The sequence below is a fragment of the Ricinus communis genome, chromosome 7, assembly GCF_019578655.1.
Source record: "Ricinus communis isolate WT05 ecotype wild-type chromosome 7, ASM1957865v1, whole genome shotgun sequence".
NCBI classification, from domain to species: Eukaryota; Viridiplantae; Streptophyta; class Magnoliopsida; order Malpighiales; family Euphorbiaceae; genus Ricinus; species Ricinus communis.
In genome coordinates, this window is record NC_063262.1 from 2670077 (window position 1) to 2691810 (window position 21734).

The window sequence follows — 21734 nt, forward strand, 5'->3', positions numbered from 1 at the left end:
TTAAATAACATGCAAAAGAATATAAGACTTTAAATATTAAAATTCACTTATACTCTCAATTCTTGTTATATGTGATTCATAAACTGTTTTTCGACAATCAATCTATTTTTCTATATCGGTTCTGTTCCTCACGAGCTATCTAGTCACAGTCAAATAATGGAGAGTAGTAATTTTTGGATCATCAGCAATATTAGTTATAAGTTTAGGATTAAGTTTTTAGAATTAATTAAATTATTTTAAATAAATTTAGACTTGAGTGAGAAAATAAACTTTGAGTAGCTAATTGTATTTTAGGTAAAAAACCAAGGACTTATACGGACTTGTTTTTGAATTAACTTATATAGTTCTGAGCTGAACACATTATACATAAACACCCACACCATCGTCGTTTTCCTTATTATCGCGACCTTTAGATCCCCATCTATCCATCCTTTTAAACAAACAAACAAACAGACAAACAGACCTCCAATGCTCCCATAAACCCAAAATCCTCTCCTTTCAGTTTCCTTTCTTTCTCTCTCTCTCTCTCTCTCTCTCTCTCTTTTCTTTATTCTGTTTTTTCTTTTCGAGAATTTTCGAAAAGGAAAATGAAATTGAATTTGAAATTGGAAACCCTAGAAATGGAAATCAGTAGCTGAATTTGATCTCCATTCTATCATTATATACAATGCTGCTGTTTTGACCATTTTTTTGTTTGAAATCTAAAGTAACTAAACAAATTCCTCTTTATCTCTCTCTGTATCAATTTTGTTTGGGGAGAGGTTAAAAAAATGGGTCTATGCAGCTCCAAACCCTCCCCAAACCTTAATAGTACCATATCATCACCTGTTTCCGATACTAGACCTGCCGTTGTTCGAGCTAATGATAGCTCTATTCCTAAACCGAATTTAGAAAACGGGGAGCCAAATGGAAACCCTAGAAATGAGGATCAGAAAGACGAAGAAGAGAAGGAGGAGGAAAAAACTGGCAAAGAAAAAGAAGAAAAAACGGCGTTAGATAACGTTAAAAAGTCTCCGTTTTTTCCGTTTTATAGTCCAAGTCCAGCGCATTATTTTTTCTCTAAAAAGTCGTCGCCAGCGAGATCTCCGGCGGCGAGTGCGAATTCTACTCCGAAAAGGTTTTTTAAACGGCCGTTTCCTCCTCCGTCGCCGGCGAAGCATATACGAGCTGTGTTAGCTCGGCGGCATGGATCGGTTAAGCCTAATGAGGCAGCGATTCCCGAAGGGAGTGAAGGTGCTGACATGGCTACAGGGCTTGATAAAAGCTTTGGATTTTCAAAACACTTTGGGAATAAGTATGAGCTAGGAGATGAAGTTGGGAGAGGACATTTTGGGTACACTTGTAAAGCTAAGTTTAAGAAAGGTGAACTTAAAGGACAAGAAGTTGCTGTTAAAGTTATACCCAAAGCTAAGGTATAGTTTATTGGTTGTGATTTTAGGACTGGATCTGTCGTTATTATCTGTAGCTAATTATTTTTCAAATGGTGTTGCTGTTGTTAGATGACTACAGCTATTGCAATTGAGGATGTGAGAAGGGAGGTTAAAATATTAAGAGCATTGACTGGACATAACAATTTAGTACAGTTTTATGATGCATATGAAGATCATGATAATGTGTACATAGTTATGGAGTAAGTGTTTTTAACTGAAGGCGTTAAATAACACTATTACTCAGGCATCAATTTTTATGATGGTTTAATGATAATTTGTTATTGCAGGTTATGTGAAGGAGGAGAACTATTGGATAGAATACTTTCAAGGTATTGTTTTTTTCCTCTCTAATAGCTAACTCGGGTTCATTTATGATGTCCATTTCTGAAACTGGTTTATTTAGGGAGGTTCTGATGGACTAAAGATAACTTATGAGGTAAGTTGCTAATTGCTAATGGTAGTTGATTGTTGATCTTTCATTGCAGGGGTGGAAAATATACAGAGGTGGATGCAAAGGCTGTCTTGATACAGATATTAAATGTTGTTGCATTTTGTCACCTTCAGGGTGTGGTGCACCGGGATCTTAAACCTGAGGTAAATTATATTTTTATTTTATTTGACTGGCGTGCATTGTAAAATGAAAATCCGTCCATGCATTTTAATTGAGTCATTTTGAGTTGGCATTGACATTGTTGTGGGAGGCTTTATTGCATGGTTGAGAGAACTTACCCACCAGAGTGTTCTTCTATGTAGTATATAGTTCAGTGCATCTGGTACACATGCCCTTCATGAACATTTGGGCTGGAAGCCATGTTTGCAATTTTTTTTTTTCATTCATGTACTCTTATCTAAGTGTAGCTAATTGCTGGATCAGAATTTTCTCTTCACATTAAAGGAGGAAAGCTCACAATTGAAAGCCATTGATTTCGGCTTGTCAGATTTTGTTAGGCCAGGTTCATCCTCACCCTGTACCCCTAAGTTTTCGGTTGGCTTGTTTGTTTGTTAGTTGCTCTGCATATTAGCCTGCGATTGGTAATGTTGTCTTAATTTGCAGATGAGAGACTCAATGACATTGTTGGCAGCGCATACTATGTAGCACCTGAGGTTTTACATAGATCTTATGGTACAGAAGCTGATGTCTGGAGTATAGGCGTGATTGCATATATTCTTTTGTGTGGCAGCCGTCCTTTTTGGGCTCGGACTGAATCTGGTATTTTTCGGGCTGTTCTAAAGGCTGATCCAAGTTTTGACGAGACTCCTTGGCCTTCCCTATCTCCCGAGGCAAAAGACTTTGTCAAGCGCCTATTGAATAAAGACCAAAGAAAAAGATTGACTGCTGCCCAAGCACTATGTGAGTATTCCAACCATAGTCAGAAGTTCTCCATTTTTTCTTTAAATGTTACTGAATTGGTGTTCACAACTTTTTGTTGCAGGTCATCCCTGGATGAAAAGTTCTGCTGATGTCAATGTGCCTTTGGATATTCTAATATTCAAACTCATGAAGGTTTATATGCGTTCATCATCTCTTCGTAAAGCTGCTCTAAGGGTGCGTATCCTGTCTCGTTCACCCATTATGTTCTGCTCTATCTACATGACTCTGAAGTATGCTAATAAGGCTTTATGTGATTTCTTTCATTATAGCTTATGTGCTACTTTCATATTGTTTTGTTGAGAAATTGTGTTGGTGTGAGTTAGGGGTTGCTTCTAGGAGATTCTTTCCACTGGATCATTCATGCATAGCCTATTTAATGCATATTCCATTTTGAAAGTTAATAATGGCTAGAGAAAAAGAACTGCATTCCCAAAGATTTCTTTTGCCTGCCTCAATCTTCCTCTTCTATGATAAAGTTGGATTGATTTTAGTTATTGGTTTCTGTGGAAGTAACTCTTAGGTATTATGTTTCGAATAGTATATACTGTCAGAAAAATACAAGAGTGGCTAAAAGAACTAGAATGGTTATCTTAAAACAAAAGCTATATCAAGGAAAAAATAGCTGCAATTAGCATCTCAGGTTCTTTCTAAGTACTGTTACGGAGTCCCACTGCATGAAGTTCTTGCTGCTAACTAATTTTTCTTCTAGAGTTTGCTAATCATGGATACAAAACCTATTTCTAAGATTTTAGATTGCCTTTTCTTGAGGTGTTCTTAGTTTGTGGTGGTTCTATCCTGAATTCATATTTACATCTTTGCTGGCATTCTTGCAGGCTCTATCTAAGACATTGACTGTGGATGAGTTATTTTATTTGAAGGAGCAGTTTGCACTTCTGGAACCAAACAAAAACGGCACTATAAGCTTAGAAAATATCAAATCGGTTGGTTGCTATCAGTTTATTATATGCTTTCTTACCTATTTTGCGGTGATTATGCTCACTCTTCCTCTGTTATCACTTCTTTAGGCCTTGATGAAAAATGCAACCGATGCCATGAAGGAGTCACGTATCCCTGATTTTCTAGCTTCAGTAAGTATTTTGACTGTGACGCTTATTTCAGTAATTTGTATGGTGCAATAAAACTTTTCAGTTTTAATAATTGGTACTTGTTTTTGCTTGTGATAGCTTAATGCCCTACAGTATAGAAGGATGGATTTTGAGGAATTTTGTGCAGCCGCTTTAAGTGTTCACCAATTAGAGGCTCTTGATAGATGGGAGCAACATGCTCGTTGTGCCTATGAACTTTTTGAGAAGGACGGCAACAGGGCAATTATGATTGAGGAGCTGGCATCGGTATGATACTACTTATTTTCCTTGAAACTATATTTTGTAGGCATGTGAATCAATATTACATTCAACAATATTGAGTGTCTAAATGTCCTAGCTGTTAAGGGTAGAAAAGTCCTTGGGTAGTATTCAACTGGAAAATTTGTGAGCATTAAATTGCTTTCTGGGATTGAATCAGATTTCAGACATGTTTTTGTGTTTCCAGTGTTTTGAGTACTTCTAGTTTTGGTAGCATGTGGCATATTCCAGATATCTGTTATAAAATTTTGACGCTCATGTAGATGACATCTGAATTTAAACTTACTATATTTATAAGTTATTTGATAGCGGTGCTATCACATGGGCTGGTTTTTCTGTTGGTCATCCACAAAATTGAACAGATACCAAGCTAACAATTATTATAAATATGTCCTCCGCCAGTTTAGAGCTGCAGGTCGTTATCAGTCTAGAGTAGTTATGATTCTGATTAACCATTTAGTAATATTGCATGCTTAGGTTGCTGACTATAGTTACTTCGGTTGGTTTAAAATGCAAATCCCTTCCAATTCATAATGACTTCTTCATTCGTTGCATGTGCCTTTTCCCGTTGCTTGTTTGCGTGTTCAACTTTTTTTTTTCTTTGGGCTGAAGCTCTGAAGCATGAAATCATTCAAAAAACGTAGACTGAAATATATGGCTTATTACAGGAACTTGGCCTTAGTCCCTCGGTCCCTGTACATGCTGTTCTCCATGATTGGATCAGGCACACTGATGGCAAGTTGAGCTTCCTTGGATTTGTAAAGTTGTTGCATGGTGTGTCTAGCCGCACCCTTGCAAAAACTCAATAGAAGTCTTTTAGATGAGGCAGATGCTCCATGACTCGGGTGGATGTCCATAAACTGTATTGGGCCAACAGAAAACCAGGTGAGAGGCACTTGAAGACGGCCTGGAAACGAAAAACATGTTTGCTGCTGCTGTAAATCAGGGTGCAGGAAATTAAGTTTGAGACAGAAGTTTCATCTGTGGCACAACCCTTGTATACGTTTTAGGGAAAAAGAATAAGAAAAAAAAAAAAGAAAGAAAGAAAAGAAAACGGTGCTACTTGTGTCGATGAAGCTTAGGCATCTGATGATTTCCACTTTCCACTGTAAAGCTGTGTAGTTTAAGTGTGTTTAGTTGCAGGTGTGAGATAATTTTCTCAAAACTGGTCGACGGACACTTGATGTTCTTACATAATGGACTGGGCTGACAGGTCCGTGATTGATTTGTATCATTTCTACCTCTGTACACTTTTTAGTCAAAAAGCCAGCCCTGGTTTGCCCCCTTTTGGAAACTAATTATAAATGTACTGACCCACTGAAAGGTAAAGAAAGAAAGGAAAGGCTGAAACACGAATATCTGGATTATGTTTTGAAGGCTGACTGTAGCAGTTGAAATCCTACTGATTCAGTTAACTTTAAGGTCTAAAACGAATTAAGTTGGTCTTAATCTAGTAGCTGGCTTTGAACTATTATTTTAAGTTTTTCTAAAGGATGCTATCACGGGCACTATTCCCTACTCATGTATTATTTTTTGTAGTTTGGATAAATCAAACATATAGAACTCATTGTTAAAAGCGCCAATTCATTTACATTTCCCTTCTTCCTTGAGGGTGATATTATCATCTATTACTTTTATGGTGCCTAAGTCACCGCACTGCCCAATAATCGAATTTACGCAATGGTCAACTGAAACTAAATGTTAAAAGTTTAACTTCTCCTTGTTCGTCACTGCTCATGCTTCCAATAAGCAATTTTTTATTTTTAAGAATTTTGATTTGAAATTTCTACAAAATTCATAGATTTAGTAAAAAAAATCTATAATTTGTTTAAAACTTATCATCTGCTAATTGATGGATTTTAATATATGAAATATAACTAGATTTATCATTTTAATGAATAAAGATTTGTATATTATTCTAATTCTAAAATTACCTTCAAATTTCATGGCTGGTAGTTGGGCCCTAAGCAAGATCAATTAATATGGCTTTATTTCAAAAGTAATCTTCCTGTTTGGAAAACATAAAATTAAGAGGAAGAATTTATAACTAATAGCATTCAAAATATCACCAGGACAACATTTCTACAAATATTTGAAGATGACTGACAGGAATCGCAAGCGCATGATTATTTGCGTCTCTTCTAGTGAAGAGGAAGAAGAAGAAGAAGGAGGAGGAGGAGGAAGCGAAAACAACGACGATGACGATAGTGAATATGAAGAAATCAGGTGGCTTACCTATACATCAATAACGCCTCTCGTGTCTTATGATTGTTAATTATTATATTTTGCTGTTTGAATCAGCGAAGATGCAAGCGATTTCAGCGAAGATGGTCCGGAATCGGATTCTGTGGATGAAGAGAACGAGGAAGCTCTCTGCAGAAGAGTCATTTGCTTTCTCAACGGTGGATTTCTTTTTTATATCTTAATTAATTTCTCGTTTATTTCATTTCTTCAAAATTACATTCCTTTTATTTTTCAATGTTTAATTATAATCAGGTTAATTTTGCTTGAATGTTCATTTCAAATTGTCCATGAATAATATCTTCAAAGGAGACAGAATGTATCATCTAATATATTATAGTAAACTTATTATAGATAAAAAATGATAAATAACAAATGTATCTAATGAAAGCTTTGAAATAGCTTGATTTTATTACTTTAATAAGTCTTGGTGCCTTATCTGATGAAGCATTTTGTGTGCATTTAAAAAAGTAAAAATAAAAACACTATATTATTGTTTTGCTCGTTCTAGTAATTGTTAGATTTTCTTTTATTTGACTGGTATTGTTCAGAGGGGAGAGATTTAGAAGCTTTAAGTTTAAAAGAGTACAAAGCATATCTCCGTAAGCATGGCCTCCGGCTAGCTGGGACTAAGGCAGTTTGTATGGAAAGAATTAAGAACCACTCGAGGTAGTTACATATTCTTTCATGCTTGTGCTTATTTTATATATAATTCTTTTCCATGTTGCTTGGATGTTCATACAAGTCTTCTTGTTAGTATTCCTTCTAGAAAAAAGAAAAAAAAAAATCATTTATATTTATAGGAAAGATGGTAGATTTTACTGCTATAGTCTGAATGGAATGTGGCTAGAACTATAATAAAGATTGTTTAAGGGTGCTTAAGCAGATGAAATGGACCTTGTGTTTCATATTCTAGATCAACCAATGTTGTTACAATTGTAACTTTAAGCACAAAGCTCTAAATTTGAAAGCTTGGAGTTTATTGTCGGGTTTCTCTGCTTGATTTGTTTGGGCTGTAGTATGGTATCATAAGAAACTGCCGCCTCTCTCTCTATACTTGGCATGGCTAAGTCCAGCTTGGTCTTTGAGCAAGGTTGGACCATGTCTTAGTTCATTTTCAAACAATAGCTATCTTAATTCTGTATAGTTGTACTACTTCTACATATGAGGGATTTAAATATGATGATAGGCAGAAACAATAGAAGGTACTTTTTCTAAATCCAGAATATATTGAAATCTATTTGGAGTCTGGTCGATGATAGAAGAGGCTTTGCTTTCAACATATCACAACATTCCCAATGCGGTCATATATCCATTGTTATGGTTGTTATGCTAAATCCTGACCAGGGCTTGCTGCTATAGCACTAAGATACTGATTATGCTCATGGATGCATGGCTTTATACAACTCTAAGGCATCCATTTTGGCAGATGGATTCATGATGCTTTCGTTTTTCTATTTCTTTTTTTTTTTCATGACCATTCTTAATTGAATTCATGTGGTTTAAATTGAGTGAAGATAGCTCAAGCCTTGTGCAACTAATTGCTGTCGTCATTTATTTTTACTGGACTTCGACCCCTTTTATGTATTAATCAGTAAATCTTTATTTTAGTAAAACTGAAAAACAATATGACATGCAAAACAACTATATGTGTGTTTTTGTGCATGCATGTTTGCAGTGGTGTTATTTTCCGTTCTTCATGTTATGGTGTCTGTAAGTACTTGTAGATAAAACTTCTATTTATGTTATGTTACAGGATAAAGGATGGAAATGGAGAATCACTTTACCCTAGATCATCCTTTGTCTTTAATTGTACAGGTAAAGTATTTATTTATGACCATATGTATTTTCAGTGTATTAAAGATGATATGAAGTTCTGTGTTTTGAAGCAGGTGATGTCTGTAAGGGAGATGTAGTTCTGTTCACCCAGAAAGTTTATGAGAAGTACCCTGTTGTCCTGCTTCTTATATATTATTGTCTCTATTTCGTGATGTTTAATTCGGGTCTTCAACTCTACTTGCTAATTATAAAGTGGTTTTGATTTCAAACAGGTTTGATAAAGTGACAAGACGTGGGAATCTTCTTGGGAAGAGAACTGTAGCGGGCAGGGTAGTAAAGGAAAGTTATGGTTCTGCCAAACAACAACATACATTTACAGTAAGGCTAAGCCTTATAGTGAAAATATTTGTTGATCTATATATTTTCTATGGGTTCTAACCAATAGATATACATTTACGGTAATTATCAGCCTAAGGCATAAATGGACTGTTCGATATATAAAGATATAAAGTTTATTCCACATTTATTGTTTTTCTCTGGTTATTTATTTATTTGAATGGTGATAGTAAATTTGTAATGCACAAGGTTGAAGTACTGTGGAGCAAGGGGGTAAAGAAATTGCATCCACTTTTTCCATTGCTTGTGAAGGGCCGTAACCTATACAAATTAAAGACTTTCAGGCAGGTAAGTGGCCTGGCCACTCATTAAGTTAAGTTTCTCTAGTATTAGCATTCAAATAAATTAGGATCCTTATTTATTTTTTGTCCGCCTCTTAGCCCTGGAATAATGAAGCAGAAAGACCAAAAGTCCTTGCTGAGAAGCATAAACGAGGTACAGCTGCAAGACTTGTGAGAGCAATGAAGAAATCGAAGAAAGAAGTGTCTGCAACTGGACGACGGAGTGGAGGTTGGTGTTTTTAAATTTCCTGCTTCTTGTAGCGTTATTGGCACTTATCCCTCGTATTCACAGGTGCGAAGCGTCAGAAGTGTTCCCGCCATCTAATTCTCTCTCAAACCATAAAGATGGACGAGACAGGGAACAGGCAGCATGGTTCTGGGCATAAAAAAGACACGTCGCGCCAATATGCACAAGTCTTTAATCATAACAAAAAGGTCCCACCAGCTAGACAACTGAACTCGAAGCGAAACATTAGGTCAGATGTTGGCTCTAAACCTACCCGGAGGCATCTGAAACGTGGGCGCCTCAATGAGGGCGCGGACCCAGCTCGTCATGCCTTCGCTTACATTCGCCAAAGTCCTTGTCAATCGTCACGAATAGCATTTCACGACCGAACTGTACCATTCCACTTTTCTGGTCATGATATGGGCTCCACTTCCACTCTCACGATGATGCCTCCTTTGGGCCCTTATGTTAATACAGTTGGGCTTCCTGTTTCTCCATATCAGTGGGTTAACCATAGAAATGAAACACGCCATGACCACTCAAATCCTAGCTACAACATTGGATAGAAATTGGAGTCACTTCTCTGAGTTGACTGATGGAATTTACCAATCTTCTCAGGGAGTGGAGACAGACATATCGACAGAGCAAGAAAGGTTTTCAGAGTTTTCATCGATGAGATGACGTGACCCAACATTTGGTACCCGAGATACTACTGCCTTTTCTAGAAGTTAAAATTACACAAACAGTGTTTGTATTTTTCAAATTTTGTTACTTTGATGTCTGAATATTCTCTTTTGATAAATCAAGTGGTAGAATATTAAAAAGGTTATGCAAATGTTTTTGGCCAATTTTTCATGGCTGAACTGCTGAGTGGGTTCGATTGCGTATTTCTTTAAGAATTAATTATATGTTAAGATTTCAAAAATTAAAAAACAAAATTACCCAATTCTGACAAATAACATTTGGTGAAAGGGATCAAGAATTTTGTTGTCACCACCACCTTCACCTATTAGTTCTTGAGTCGGTTGGGTCTTTAACCAATTACACGATAAAAGAAATTCGATGCCAGACAACATTCTAAGAGTAACAAAGATCCAAATTGATATTGTAATTACAACTTCTTTCAGATGGTTTTGTTGGTTGTGCTTCTGCAACACTTGATTGAAAAAAGAAGAAAATTCAGAGGTCAAAAAATAATATTTTGGTTTAATAATGAAAAGATTCAAGAAAAGCATATGAATTTGATCTTTTAAATCTGCCGGGCATGGAAGGGCCCCACTTTTTAACTTGATGACTGTTAAGGTTTCTTCTTCCTTGACAAGGACCAAGGGGCTACTTGTTGATGTAATTGGATAAAAGAGAAAGCATTGGCCATCTAAGTAGATAAATTGAATGCTACGATCAGTTGAAATATATTAAAAATTTTATTTTATTAAAAAGATATATTAAAAGAAATAAAAATGATAAAATTGAATGAAATGTATTTTAGTATTATAAAATATAATATAAAATTTTTAAAAATATTTATCTATTCTATTAGAATTTAGTTTAATTATAACTAAGTTGATATAATTTGAATATGAAAAATTCTAAATTAATTTTTATTTTATTTAAAGTATTTAAATTTTAAATTTACAAATAAAGACCATAAATTTTAACCAAACACAATATACGACTATTTCAGAACGAGCAATCCATATTTACCAGCATAAATAAGCAACTACAATTAGTTCTTTATATTCAAAATCTTCAGGTTTGCATTTTCAGATTTTGCCACCAAAATAATAAAAGATAAAATAGTTAGGAGAGAGAAAAGAAAAAGAGACAGGAGCCAAAACAACAAAACCTGAATAAGTATAGACACCATTTTTATAATTCTTTTTTTTTTTTTTTTGTTTAAAATGACGCGAATTAACAGTGTGAAAAAGATTCTTTGTGCTAGTTAATTGTCATGATTTTATGGTTTGTTTAGGAAAGGATGCTCTACTTAGTGCCTTTAATCCCATAAATTAATACGATATATGTATATGTATGAAGCATTGATCATTGTTCTTTTAATAGTAATTTCAGAATATTATCCTCTACGATCTCTTTTTGGATTAGCCAATTTAAAGTTTTTGTCTATATCAAGTTTTTACTCAAATAAAATGCCCTCTTGGACACATAAAAAGAAAAAATCCAAAAATAAGCTCATCAACTGTCCACAAACACTGCAATTACAACAACATAGAGCACAAACATGCCACTATTAGAAGAATAAAAATCTGCAATTTTCTGAATCCAAGAATTCGTAAGCTTGATGATCCCATTTGTAAGGTTTGGTGTCTTTGTAACCAGGAAAGGAAGAGAAACTCCACGGTACATTGTCAAAGCACGCCCTTATAAATCACCATTAGCACTTGATTCGAGCTTTCTATATAATAGATCTATAAACTATACCGTTCGAAGCCCCCATTGCTGCTTCACTTTATGAGATAAAGACCTTTACATTCATTACAGCAGAAGAAAAAAAAGTCTTTGCCCACTCTAATAAAAGCAACTTAGGACACTTATCTTGATTGCTAAATATTTACTGAATTTATTGATTGCTAAATATTTACTGAATTTATTAAGAAATGTGTAAATGAGATAGTAACGATATCTTTTAATGTTACTAAATGAAACTTTTAAGATAGTATTTTATCACTTATAAAAATCAAATCCGACGTGCTCTAAATTAATTATATATATTTTTTATCAAATTTAAAAAAAGCGCCACCAAAAGTGTTGGTAAAAGATGCTCATGAACAAAGAAAGGCATGAAATATTGGTATTGGTAAACTACCCAAACATCTGACAATATTTTCCAACTGAAATAGAATATTACTTTCGAAATTTAATTGTACATCCAAAACAACCTTAAAAAGATATATGATCCAAAGCGTATACTTGACATATTCCCCCTCTTCCAGGTCCATCACAATCACAATGTTTCAACAAATAATAGTAAAAAATTAAAATAAAGTCTAATTTGGCCACTAATTTTATTGTTTGAGTTCAATTTAGTTATTTTTTAAATTTATGAATATTTTAACCCAAATCTTTACATTTTTAGCTCAAATTAATTTTTTTTTATAGAAATGAGAGAATGAGTTATATATTCTCTAAAAAGAGGGTAGATACAATAAAAAGCAAAAAAGATTTAATTTTTTACATTAAATATATATATATTGATATTTAAGTAAAATACAATAAAGAAAGATAAATATGGCTACAATATTTTTATTGTTTTCTTCTTAATAATAACGGTAAATGAGATAGTTACAGTGATGGTGGTACTGAGCGTGGTGGAGATGAGAGCAGTTTCAGCGAAAATAATAATGGTAATAGTTACTTATTGCTTAATTATATTAATTGTACTAAAATTATAAAATAATTTCTAAATAATATAATAAAGTTTTAATTATTTTTTATTTTTAAAAGCATGTGACTCTCACTTTCTCATTTTCAAAATAGGATTAATTTAAATTAAATATATAAAATTTAAAATTTTTTAAATTATAAATTTAAAAAATAACTAAATTGAATCTGTACGACAAAGTTAATAGTAGAATTGAATTTTATTATTTAAAGAGTTTTGGAAGACCTTACTTTCTAATTATTACCTTCCGCTCGTAAGTATGGGATTACTGTTCAAATCTTACTAAAGGAAGAATACTACAATTGCATTGTCACCTTAACTGTTATGTTATTTTAAATGGTACCTAAGTTTCAGGATTTATTTCAAAAAGGGTACCAAATTGTAGTATTATTCCTTTTAGTTAAAAAAGCTTAAATGAAGATTAATTTTGGATAAACATATTTAATTCAAACTAGAATCATATTATAATCTAAAGTAGCCATTACATTTTACTCTTAAATTTCATCTCAAGTAGTATATATCAATTGAGTAGGATATAAAAATAAACTTTAAATTTAAATCTTAGTTTTTTTAGTGAACCTATTTTACCATATATCTTTAATGTAATCATTTTTTTTATATATGTTTATCAATTTAATTGTTATCTTATTCAATTAAAAATATGTTTGAGATGGTGATAATGGTAACATAAAATGTTTAACTTAAGGTAAAATATGATGGTTATATTCCTTAATTGAATTAGATTTATGTCCTCAAATAACCATATTTTGTGAATTGAACTTCTTCCATGCTTCATTTACTAAAAAATAAACTGATACCCATCCAAAAAAACACTCTAATATTTAGGTTTTATTTATAAATTAACATGACTACTGAAATGGCATTTGATTTAAAAAATATATAATAGAAATATCCATTTTTCATTGGCTCTCACAATAAGATCCACGAAAGTGACCTGCTTATAATACAGAAATTGAAACTTTTATATGTTATTATTTAAGAGATACTCAAAAAATTTAGGTACCGTCCAAATATTTAAGGGAACTTTTTTTGTTCAGTCTCTATGTTAATACAAAGTGAGTGGTGAAAAGTGAAAGCCGGTCCAAATATTGTGCGGCAATGAAAATATATATTTTATTTGTTAAGAAAAAGAAAAAGAGGAAGAAGTATACAGAGGGTTGTGTGTCCTAAAATAGAACACGAAGTCCTTAAATTATCCAATCAAGCAACTGCCCCATCCTTGTTTGATCTTTCCACCTCCAACTCACCTGTGATGGGACCCTTTCATACAACATCCAATCTAAACTGATCCATTACCATCTAAACAAGCAGACAAGTTTCTTCCATATATATATATATATATATATGTTGCTGCTAATATTATAATTAATTATCACAAACCCAATGTCTTTATTTATTCATCAAATAGAACAAACTATATACAATCAATTCATCACCAGAGAATACAATGAGAACCCAGAAGACAAATATATATTTATATATATTTGAAATCTTCCCCTCTTGAACGTAGATCACAAATGGGCTGTTTTTTTGTTTTTCTTTTTATGGCTATGGAATTAATAAAACAAAATGGGGTGAAAGACAAAAGAAGATATTATCCAAATTGAAAACGACAAACAACGCTGTCGAGGATTCATATAAAAAAGCTATTGCCTTCAATGCTCCTAAACATGTTGCTAGAATCATCTGAAAGCACACAAAATGTATGCATATGTATATATACATATATAAGGTAAAAAGGGCCGACGCTATTTTTCTTTTAAATTTTAGTTTCAGTGCATCAGGTGCGATCTTTCTGGTGCAAAGCTTGGCGGTGGTGAAGGGAAAGTGGGAAATTGAAGGAAGAGGCTGGCAATAATTGCATTTGGGTGTGGGTATGAGGGGGAACTAGAAGAATCTAAGGATGGAGTTGGAAGGGCGAAGGTCGATCTCTTGGGTCCAAGCGAAGCGGTCTTGAACATGCAAATGCCAGTAGGTTAGAGCAAGAGAGTCAGGGTCCATTAGGTCTCCACTAGTATTTCCACCTACACTCTGTTGCTGTTGTTCCCCAACTGACGTCCTTTGGGAGCTTGATGGTCCCCTACAATTTGCCAATTTGCCTTCCCTCTCATTAATTGCTCATCATTCATCACCAATCACTCTTCATCATTTATGTTCTTTTCTTTTCTTAATTTTAGTTCTTCCATTAATAACTGGAGATAAATTTTTCTAGCAACATTCTCACTTCAATATTGGCTTAGAAAATTTCTCTTCTATTAATTCATTTTATCTAATTTTTAAACTTAGTTTATCAAGTTGAAATTAGTTTAACAAGTTATTAGATTAAAAGATTTGATAAAATGAACCAATAAGAAAGTAAACATCTAAAAAAGTGTTCAAAGGAAAGCATTGCTAATATTTCTCTTTTTATCAATCAGTAGATCATTTCACTCAACATTTTCAATACATATAATTTTATTTAAATAATATAATAAAATCAGTTTAATTTGTTTCTAGTGGATAACACTTCCACTGATTTTATATTTTACTATAAAAATCTTTGACACCCAAAATTCAGACTTTTTATGAAGCTCATTAAAAGAAAAGGAAAAAAAAGAGAAGAAAATATTTGACACTCCTTTTCATTTGAAAAACACTTAGAAGGAATATTTTTAAAAAATCTTAGTAAAGTATTGGATGAGAAAGATACGATATAAATGGTAGTGATCCAATATCATAAAATAGATAAAATCCTGTAATGTGTCTAAAGAGCACACACACAAAATGAAGAAGAACTAACCTAGGTGGGCCAACTACACCATCGATCATAACATGGGCAATGTGCACTCCTTGATGCTGAAACTCCCTGGCTAGGCATTGTGATAGAGCTCTCAATGCAAACTTTCCACAGCCTGTTTTTAAGAATCAGAAAAGAGAAGAAAAGTAAAACAAATTAATTAGTAATATTGATTTCTTATAAGGTTTCCAAAATGGATCTTCTTTTTCCTAGATTGAATCCTGGATTCAGTCATCAGATATTTCTTTTTCTTTCTTACATAGTTCAGAAAAACCAGCAATGCCATTTAAAGAAGCTGAACATCCAGTGAAAAGAATTGTCCCTTTTCCTCTCTCCACCATGCCTGGAAGTACCTGATTCCATTAAAATAAAACGTACGAACATAAAATACCAAATCTCTACCAAGAGATGCTAATACTAGTAATTAAATATCTTCACAAAAGAAAAAAGAAACCCATGAATTTGAAAGAAAATCATGAGAGTACTATTATTATATACACATAAATATTGTACCTGTTGGGCACAAAGGAAAGCTCCTACAGAGGAAACTGCAAGTGACCTCTCAAAAGAGTCAATTCTGATATCAGTGAAATTGGTAGGATGCCAAGGAACTGGTTGATAGGCATTATAAACAAGAACTTCTACAAATCCAAGTGAAAGAACTCCTTCAAATGCTTCTCTTACACTTCTTGAATCTGAACAGTCTATTCTTATTGCAAATACTTGAGCCTTTTCTTGTCTTGCTATCTCATCTGCAAATCTTGATAATCTCCCTACAACAACAACAAAACAAGAAAAAGAAATCACCAAAATTAGCCCTAAAATCTCACCTTTAATAGCATAGTATCTTTCATTGCGCATGCGAATTACATGAAAAAAGGTGATAACCTTTTTCTTTTCACTTGTAACTAGTTTCGCTTTCTAATTAGCTCATGAGTTCTTTAAATCTAGCTAGCTAGATAAGTCTTTGAAGAAGTAAAGAATGGTTTACCTAAGTCACGAGCAAGAATAGCCACAGTGTAGCCTTCATGAGCAAACTTGCGAGCAATGGATCGGCCCAGCTTTGGTCCAACGCCTACAATGGCGGCGATGCCTTTAGGGGTGGCAGAGCTGGCCATGCTCCGCATCTTGATTCTTGGATGAAGCTAACTAAACTTGGGTTCTTTCTCAAATGTGAAAAAGAACCCAATTCTTGAAATAGTATATAAAAGATATAGCACCAGCACTGTGTTTAGTAGTTTTTCTCACTCAAGCAAGAAAGTTACTGGGTGATTTATGATTTTACATTTAGAGAAAAAATAAAATAATAAAAACAAAAGAAAGAGAAGAAATGAATAGAAGAGAAATGATGAGGTGGGACTGAGATTGAACTGTGGGTACACAATCTTCTTCATAGCTATCTACTTCGCTGCCTCCTTCTCAAGAGGCATTTTTATTTTTTTGCCTTAGCACTGAGCTTTTGCATCCTTATTTATATACCACTTTTAAGATTAGGCAGATAACTGTTGCATTCTGATGGTGTTTTATAAGGCAAAAGGCACATATAACATTCAACTTTTACCTAAATTATCTTTCTTTTTTAATTCATTGAAGGACCAATTGATCGTGGATCCCACATTAGGGATAATGATCCTTTTATCTTTATCGTAAAAGTAAAAAACTTATTTAACATTGAGAAAATGACTCGAATTTTAAAATTCACGCCTCTAAAAATAAACATTGTTACCACTCGAATTAAGTGTCTAGGTGTAGTTAAATTATTCTATATTTATTTTAGCCCATTAAATAGATTTAATAATAGTCTAATTTAATTTAATTTTAAATTAGAAACTAAAATTATTATTAAAATACTAAATATTGTAAAAAAATCAAAATATAAATTCGAAAATTAAAATTTCATCTCCATACTGAGCCCGTAGAGTAAAAGGGTTTACATTGCTTTCTTAGTGGAATTGGCCGTTAATTTCTCAGATCCAATACTCACTGATTCCTGCATAATACTTGAATTGCCAACAATTAAAAATTGTAAAATTATAAATTTTAATTTAGATTTATTGAACCGTTTTAAAAATGGTTAGTGCTTAAATGAGACAAATTCACATTCAGATAGTCACTTATTTTTAGGACGGAAATTAATGGCTTATCTGTAATTTCTGATTTTTATTTTTTATTTTTTTGCTTTGTTGGGGAAAAATGAAAATACAAATTCAGTTCTGAGACTTGGATTAGTTGAGTAGCATCTATCAACAACAAATAGGATGGACCAGAATGCAACTTTGAACACCTCCATATTTACCACGTTTCTCATTTATATTTTGGTTCTGATTCAAAGTTAGAAACTTTTTCTAGAAAATATATAGATATTTTATTAATAAAAATTAATTAATAAATTTTGATATAAAATTAAAAATAAATATCAAATATCAAGAAATATATATAAATAAATTTATTCATGATAATTATCGATCGTAACGATAGAGTAATAGACTGCAATTCTGCAGAAAGAGTGTTCCATTTGATGGTATTATATCACATATTGATTTTTTTTTTCTTCACCACTACCATAGACGAGAATTTAAATATTCTCATAATGCAGGACCATTAAACTTTTCTAAAAAATATTAATAATTATTTATAAAACTAGTTATTAACAAAAAGAAAAATAAATCACCGCCGATCTACAAGTAGTCAGTGATGGCTAAAAGATGATTCAAGTTCAAATTTGAAATATACAATTTTATCAGTAATTCCTATATTATGAAAAAATCTAATAATAATTATATATATATATATATATATATATATATATATATATAGAGAGAGAGAGAGAGAGAGAAAGAGATAAGAAATTTTAATTTTTTATTAGTAATTTAATTCAGCTAGATGTCTAAAAGAACATCAGTTAAAAATAATAATTGATCTAATGCATGAAATTTCATCAATGACTGTTAAATAAGATTTTTCATCACTGTAAAAACGTGTCACTTAGACAAAGCTCACTGCCGAATTAGAGGCGAAAATATAATTATCAGCTGAACGTAACATGTGCAAGAGGCTTTATTCATGTGTCTTTCTTGGGTCAGAATTCCTATCTACTTGTTCTTACATTGGATGTAAAAGCTGAACGTATTTGTATACATGAAGATTTTAGTTCATAGATTTTTGACAAACTCGTTTACTGAAATTCTTGAAAATTCACTATTTCCTTTTGCTAATGTTTTCTTTTGTTCTATTGTCTTTCTTATTAGAAGAAAAGCACTGTAATAGACTAATAAAAAGAAATTCTTGAAGTTGTACGGCGTAGGGAGTAAATAAGTCAGTCTATAGAACGGGCGAAAGTTGGAAACACACACAGTTCATTTCTAATAATTTATTTTTATTGTGTTTTTTACAACTTATCAATCAATCTCTTATAAAAAAAAAAATTAAATTTTATAACTAAATTGAAAATAAATATAAAAACCAGTGATTATTCACATAATTATTCCTAATTATTTTGAAATCAATATCCAAATTGCTTCCTATAAACTTGATCAAATTATTAGAAAGAGAGAATAAAAGGAGAAGAGTTTTGTACAATAATGAGAAATTATAGAGCAATCATATCAAAATAGAATGGTTGGAGTATTAATGTCTTAAGTTTAGTTGTAGGGCAAAGCAGTTTCTTTTTGTTTTGGGAAAAGAAAATATGTAATTGATGGGATATTCAACTGTGTCATCAAATCATATGTGGATGACTGGAAAGGAATAAAGACAAAGCAAGTTGCCAGAAGACTTTCAATACAGCAAGGTGAACATATTAAAAGATTTTGATTCTCAGGATGCCTTTTGTTTAGCACCATATCTTTTTCGGCTCTTTTTCCATTTTCTCTTCTCAAGATTTTTTTCTTCAAAAAAAAAATAAAAAATAAAAAAAATACTAAAACTAAATTGTAGGAGTAAAATGTTTGACTTATAATATTTGATTACAGTGGTTGAAAGTTATTTTATAATTTTCTGCATATGTTAGTAAGATTTAATTTGTTCTGACTAAGAGAATTGAAAAAGGAATCTCTTTAGAACTAAATAGAGAATGTATAGCCTTTCTAAATAACGCATGTAGGCATGTATTCCTGACCAATGCCCTCTAGAGTGTCTCATCATTCATCTAGAACATTCTTCTGCTCATCTCTCAACTTATGTTTTTAATTAATCTTTTTTAAAAGGATTATTAGAAAGTTTTATTATTATTATTATTATTAAATATGGAGTCTCTAACTATCAGGTGCTTTAAATGTTGAATGTGTCGAGTAAAACAAAAACTAGAACTGAAATTGTTTCAATTGGTTCATTATCTATTTGATTAATAAATCCATACTTTAATAATGGAATTCTCCAATGTTCACTTTCTTCTGCCGACATTTGACAAATGACAACCCCACCATTTTTTAACAAAAAGATTGCTATAGTATTCGTTGATTGTTACAAAGTTACATATCCCTTTTCTTTTTGTGATTTCCAAAATAATTTAGACACATTTTATTTTGTTTTGCTAATGATTCCCTAGCTAGTGTCTGAGTGGTACGAAATCCTTTTTAAATTAAAATTATAAAATTGTTCCTGGGCCTTTACCTAATAATTTAAATTTTAAATTCAATTGTATATACTTGGAAATTTGTGATAACATGAGAATAGCAACAATAAATACTACATTATTATTATCATATACTTTCCCGTTTAAATATGAAAACTTATGGTAACAGAAAAATACTTGCAAAATAATGGGAGAATCTATACAATAGATAGAGTATATGTTATTTTAAAAATATTTAAATTTAAATTTAATTCGTTTGAAAAATTAAATAGTATTAGATATATTTTATGAATATTAAAATTGGTGGCGGATGTCTTATTCACTAAATACCCTTTTATATTTATAATAATCAAATTTTAAAATATAAAATCTAATAAAAATAATAAAATATAAACTAATCAATTTCAAGTGTCTAACATCAAACATTCAATATATTAATACAATCTAAGTATAAATTTAATAAAATTTAAAATAAAAAAGAAATAAAATATGATAAAATTTAATATAATTGAATTCGATAATGGATGTCTACTAGTTCTAATCTGAATCTGATACGGGGTGTAAAAGTAAATTTTAAATTTATTTATTATTATTATTTAAATTCATCCTTTTAAGACTCGATCGGTTCAAATATTCGAAAATATGTGTTCAGCCTATTGAACAATATGTTCAGATTGAGCAGACAGCAACACATGGATACTACACATGATTATAATCATAAGCTTCCATGTTTAAATTTAAAACAGTAAGAATAAAAAAAAAATGAATTTTTTTGACATTTGTAGATAAGGACTCCAGCTACTGCCCTTTATGATTGATGCCTAAGGAGGTAGGAAAAGGAGTGAAGAAGATACTTATTCAATCATTAAGCCTGGGACCATAATAATGTGGAAGTCCTACTCTCAAACTTCTCCACTGGCCCATTTCGAATCCTGTTTGCCATTCTATTTTCAGCGCTTATTATTTATAATACGATTTACCATTCTAAAACACAATCAGATTTTGCTTATTATTTTCTGGATAATCTAAGAAAACTCAGTCCAAGTAAGATATGAATATATATACAATAAGAGGAAAATGGAATGTACAGTCATTTTCACAACATTCTTGTTAACTTCTTTATCAGAAGTGTTGCATTGCTGCAAGCACCATAAATATATGTATATATTATGTGAATATACGTATGTAAATCCAGCTGTTGAAGACAGAAAGCTTTAATATTTATGCTACCCAAGTTGCCTGGGCCCCCTCATAATCTACAGGATAACTTTCTGCATGACTGGCTGAAATGCAGATTGAGGCCACTAATTGATTTGGGCGGTTTGGGCGCTGCTACTAGCTAGAGATCAATCAATGGTAACTGCTCTTGTTTTTGTTGAATGATTGATTGAGGTTAGGTCCAAACCCGTCATTTTACACTGCTGAAAACGACAGCAGTGTACACTTAACTGAAGCTCGTCCCTTCCTTGCTCAAGTGGCAACTCTGCAACTAGAACTGGTGGCCTTGGTGGTATATATATGGGTGGCAAGTGGAGGCGGATGCCATCCTATACACAATCTATTTTCAGAAGAGAAAAAGTGCATCTGTATAAAGGGTAGCTACCCTTTTTTCCTTAATTCTGGTCCCATTTGAAAAAAAGAAAAAAAAAAAAAAGCAATTCAAAAAGCAAATCATTTCTGTAGATTTATTTATGGCTCGGATGGCTCCATGTAATCATAATTTATGGATAAGAATTTTTTACTGTAATGAATATATGTATGCCAGTTATTACAGTGTTTGAACGATTAATATATATTTAATTATTTGATATTAATAAATATCAACTACTCATATAGATGCAAACATGCATACGTTGAAATTAGGCAAGTGTTGAT

The 21734-nt window shown here is 32.2% G+C and overlaps 3 protein-coding genes across 3 annotated transcripts; 2 read left to right on the top strand and 1 right to left on the bottom strand.

Moving 5' to 3' along the window:
- The first annotated feature begins 383 nt into the window (after nt 1-383).
- On the top strand, nt 384-5400 carry LOC8267231 (CDPK-related kinase 5). The gene is made up of 11 exons (XM_048376614.1): nt 384-1412; nt 1500-1630; nt 1718-1759; nt 1916-2024; nt 2305-2383; nt 2485-2781; nt 2864-2976; nt 3636-3743; nt 3828-3890; nt 3987-4154; nt 4835-5400. The coding sequence occupies exons 1-11, from the start codon at nt 771-773 to the stop codon at nt 4973-4975; spliced, it is 1893 nt and encodes a 630-aa protein (XP_048232571.1). The 5' UTR covers nt 384-770; the 3' UTR covers nt 4976-5400.
- Nucleotides 5401-6049: 649 nt separating this feature from the next.
- LOC8267230 (zinc finger CCCH domain-containing protein 62) lies at nt 6050-9918 on the top strand. The gene is given in 10 exon segments (XM_002522268.4): nt 6050-6392; nt 6468-6568; nt 6959-7076; nt 8164-8225; nt 8300-8351; nt 8459-8564; nt 8772-8870; nt 8963-9092; nt 9156-9651; nt 9653-9918. Coding segments are annotated over 10 exon segments (1410 nt in total). The 5' UTR covers nt 6050-6264; the 3' UTR covers nt 9771-9918.
- A 3961-nt stretch (nt 9919-13879) lies between these two features.
- Nucleotides 13880-16729, bottom strand: LOC8267229 (very-long-chain 3-oxoacyl-CoA reductase). Its single transcript, XM_002522267.4, has 5 exons — nt 16278-16729; nt 15800-16059; nt 15546-15639; nt 15290-15401; nt 13880-14590 (listed from the first exon to the last, which is right to left on the bottom strand). The coding sequence occupies exons 1-5, from the start codon at nt 16411-16413 to the stop codon at nt 14398-14400; spliced, it is 795 nt and encodes a 264-aa protein (XP_002522313.1). The 5' UTR covers nt 16414-16729; the 3' UTR covers nt 13880-14397.
- Between the last annotated feature and the right edge of the window lie 5005 nt (nt 16730-21734).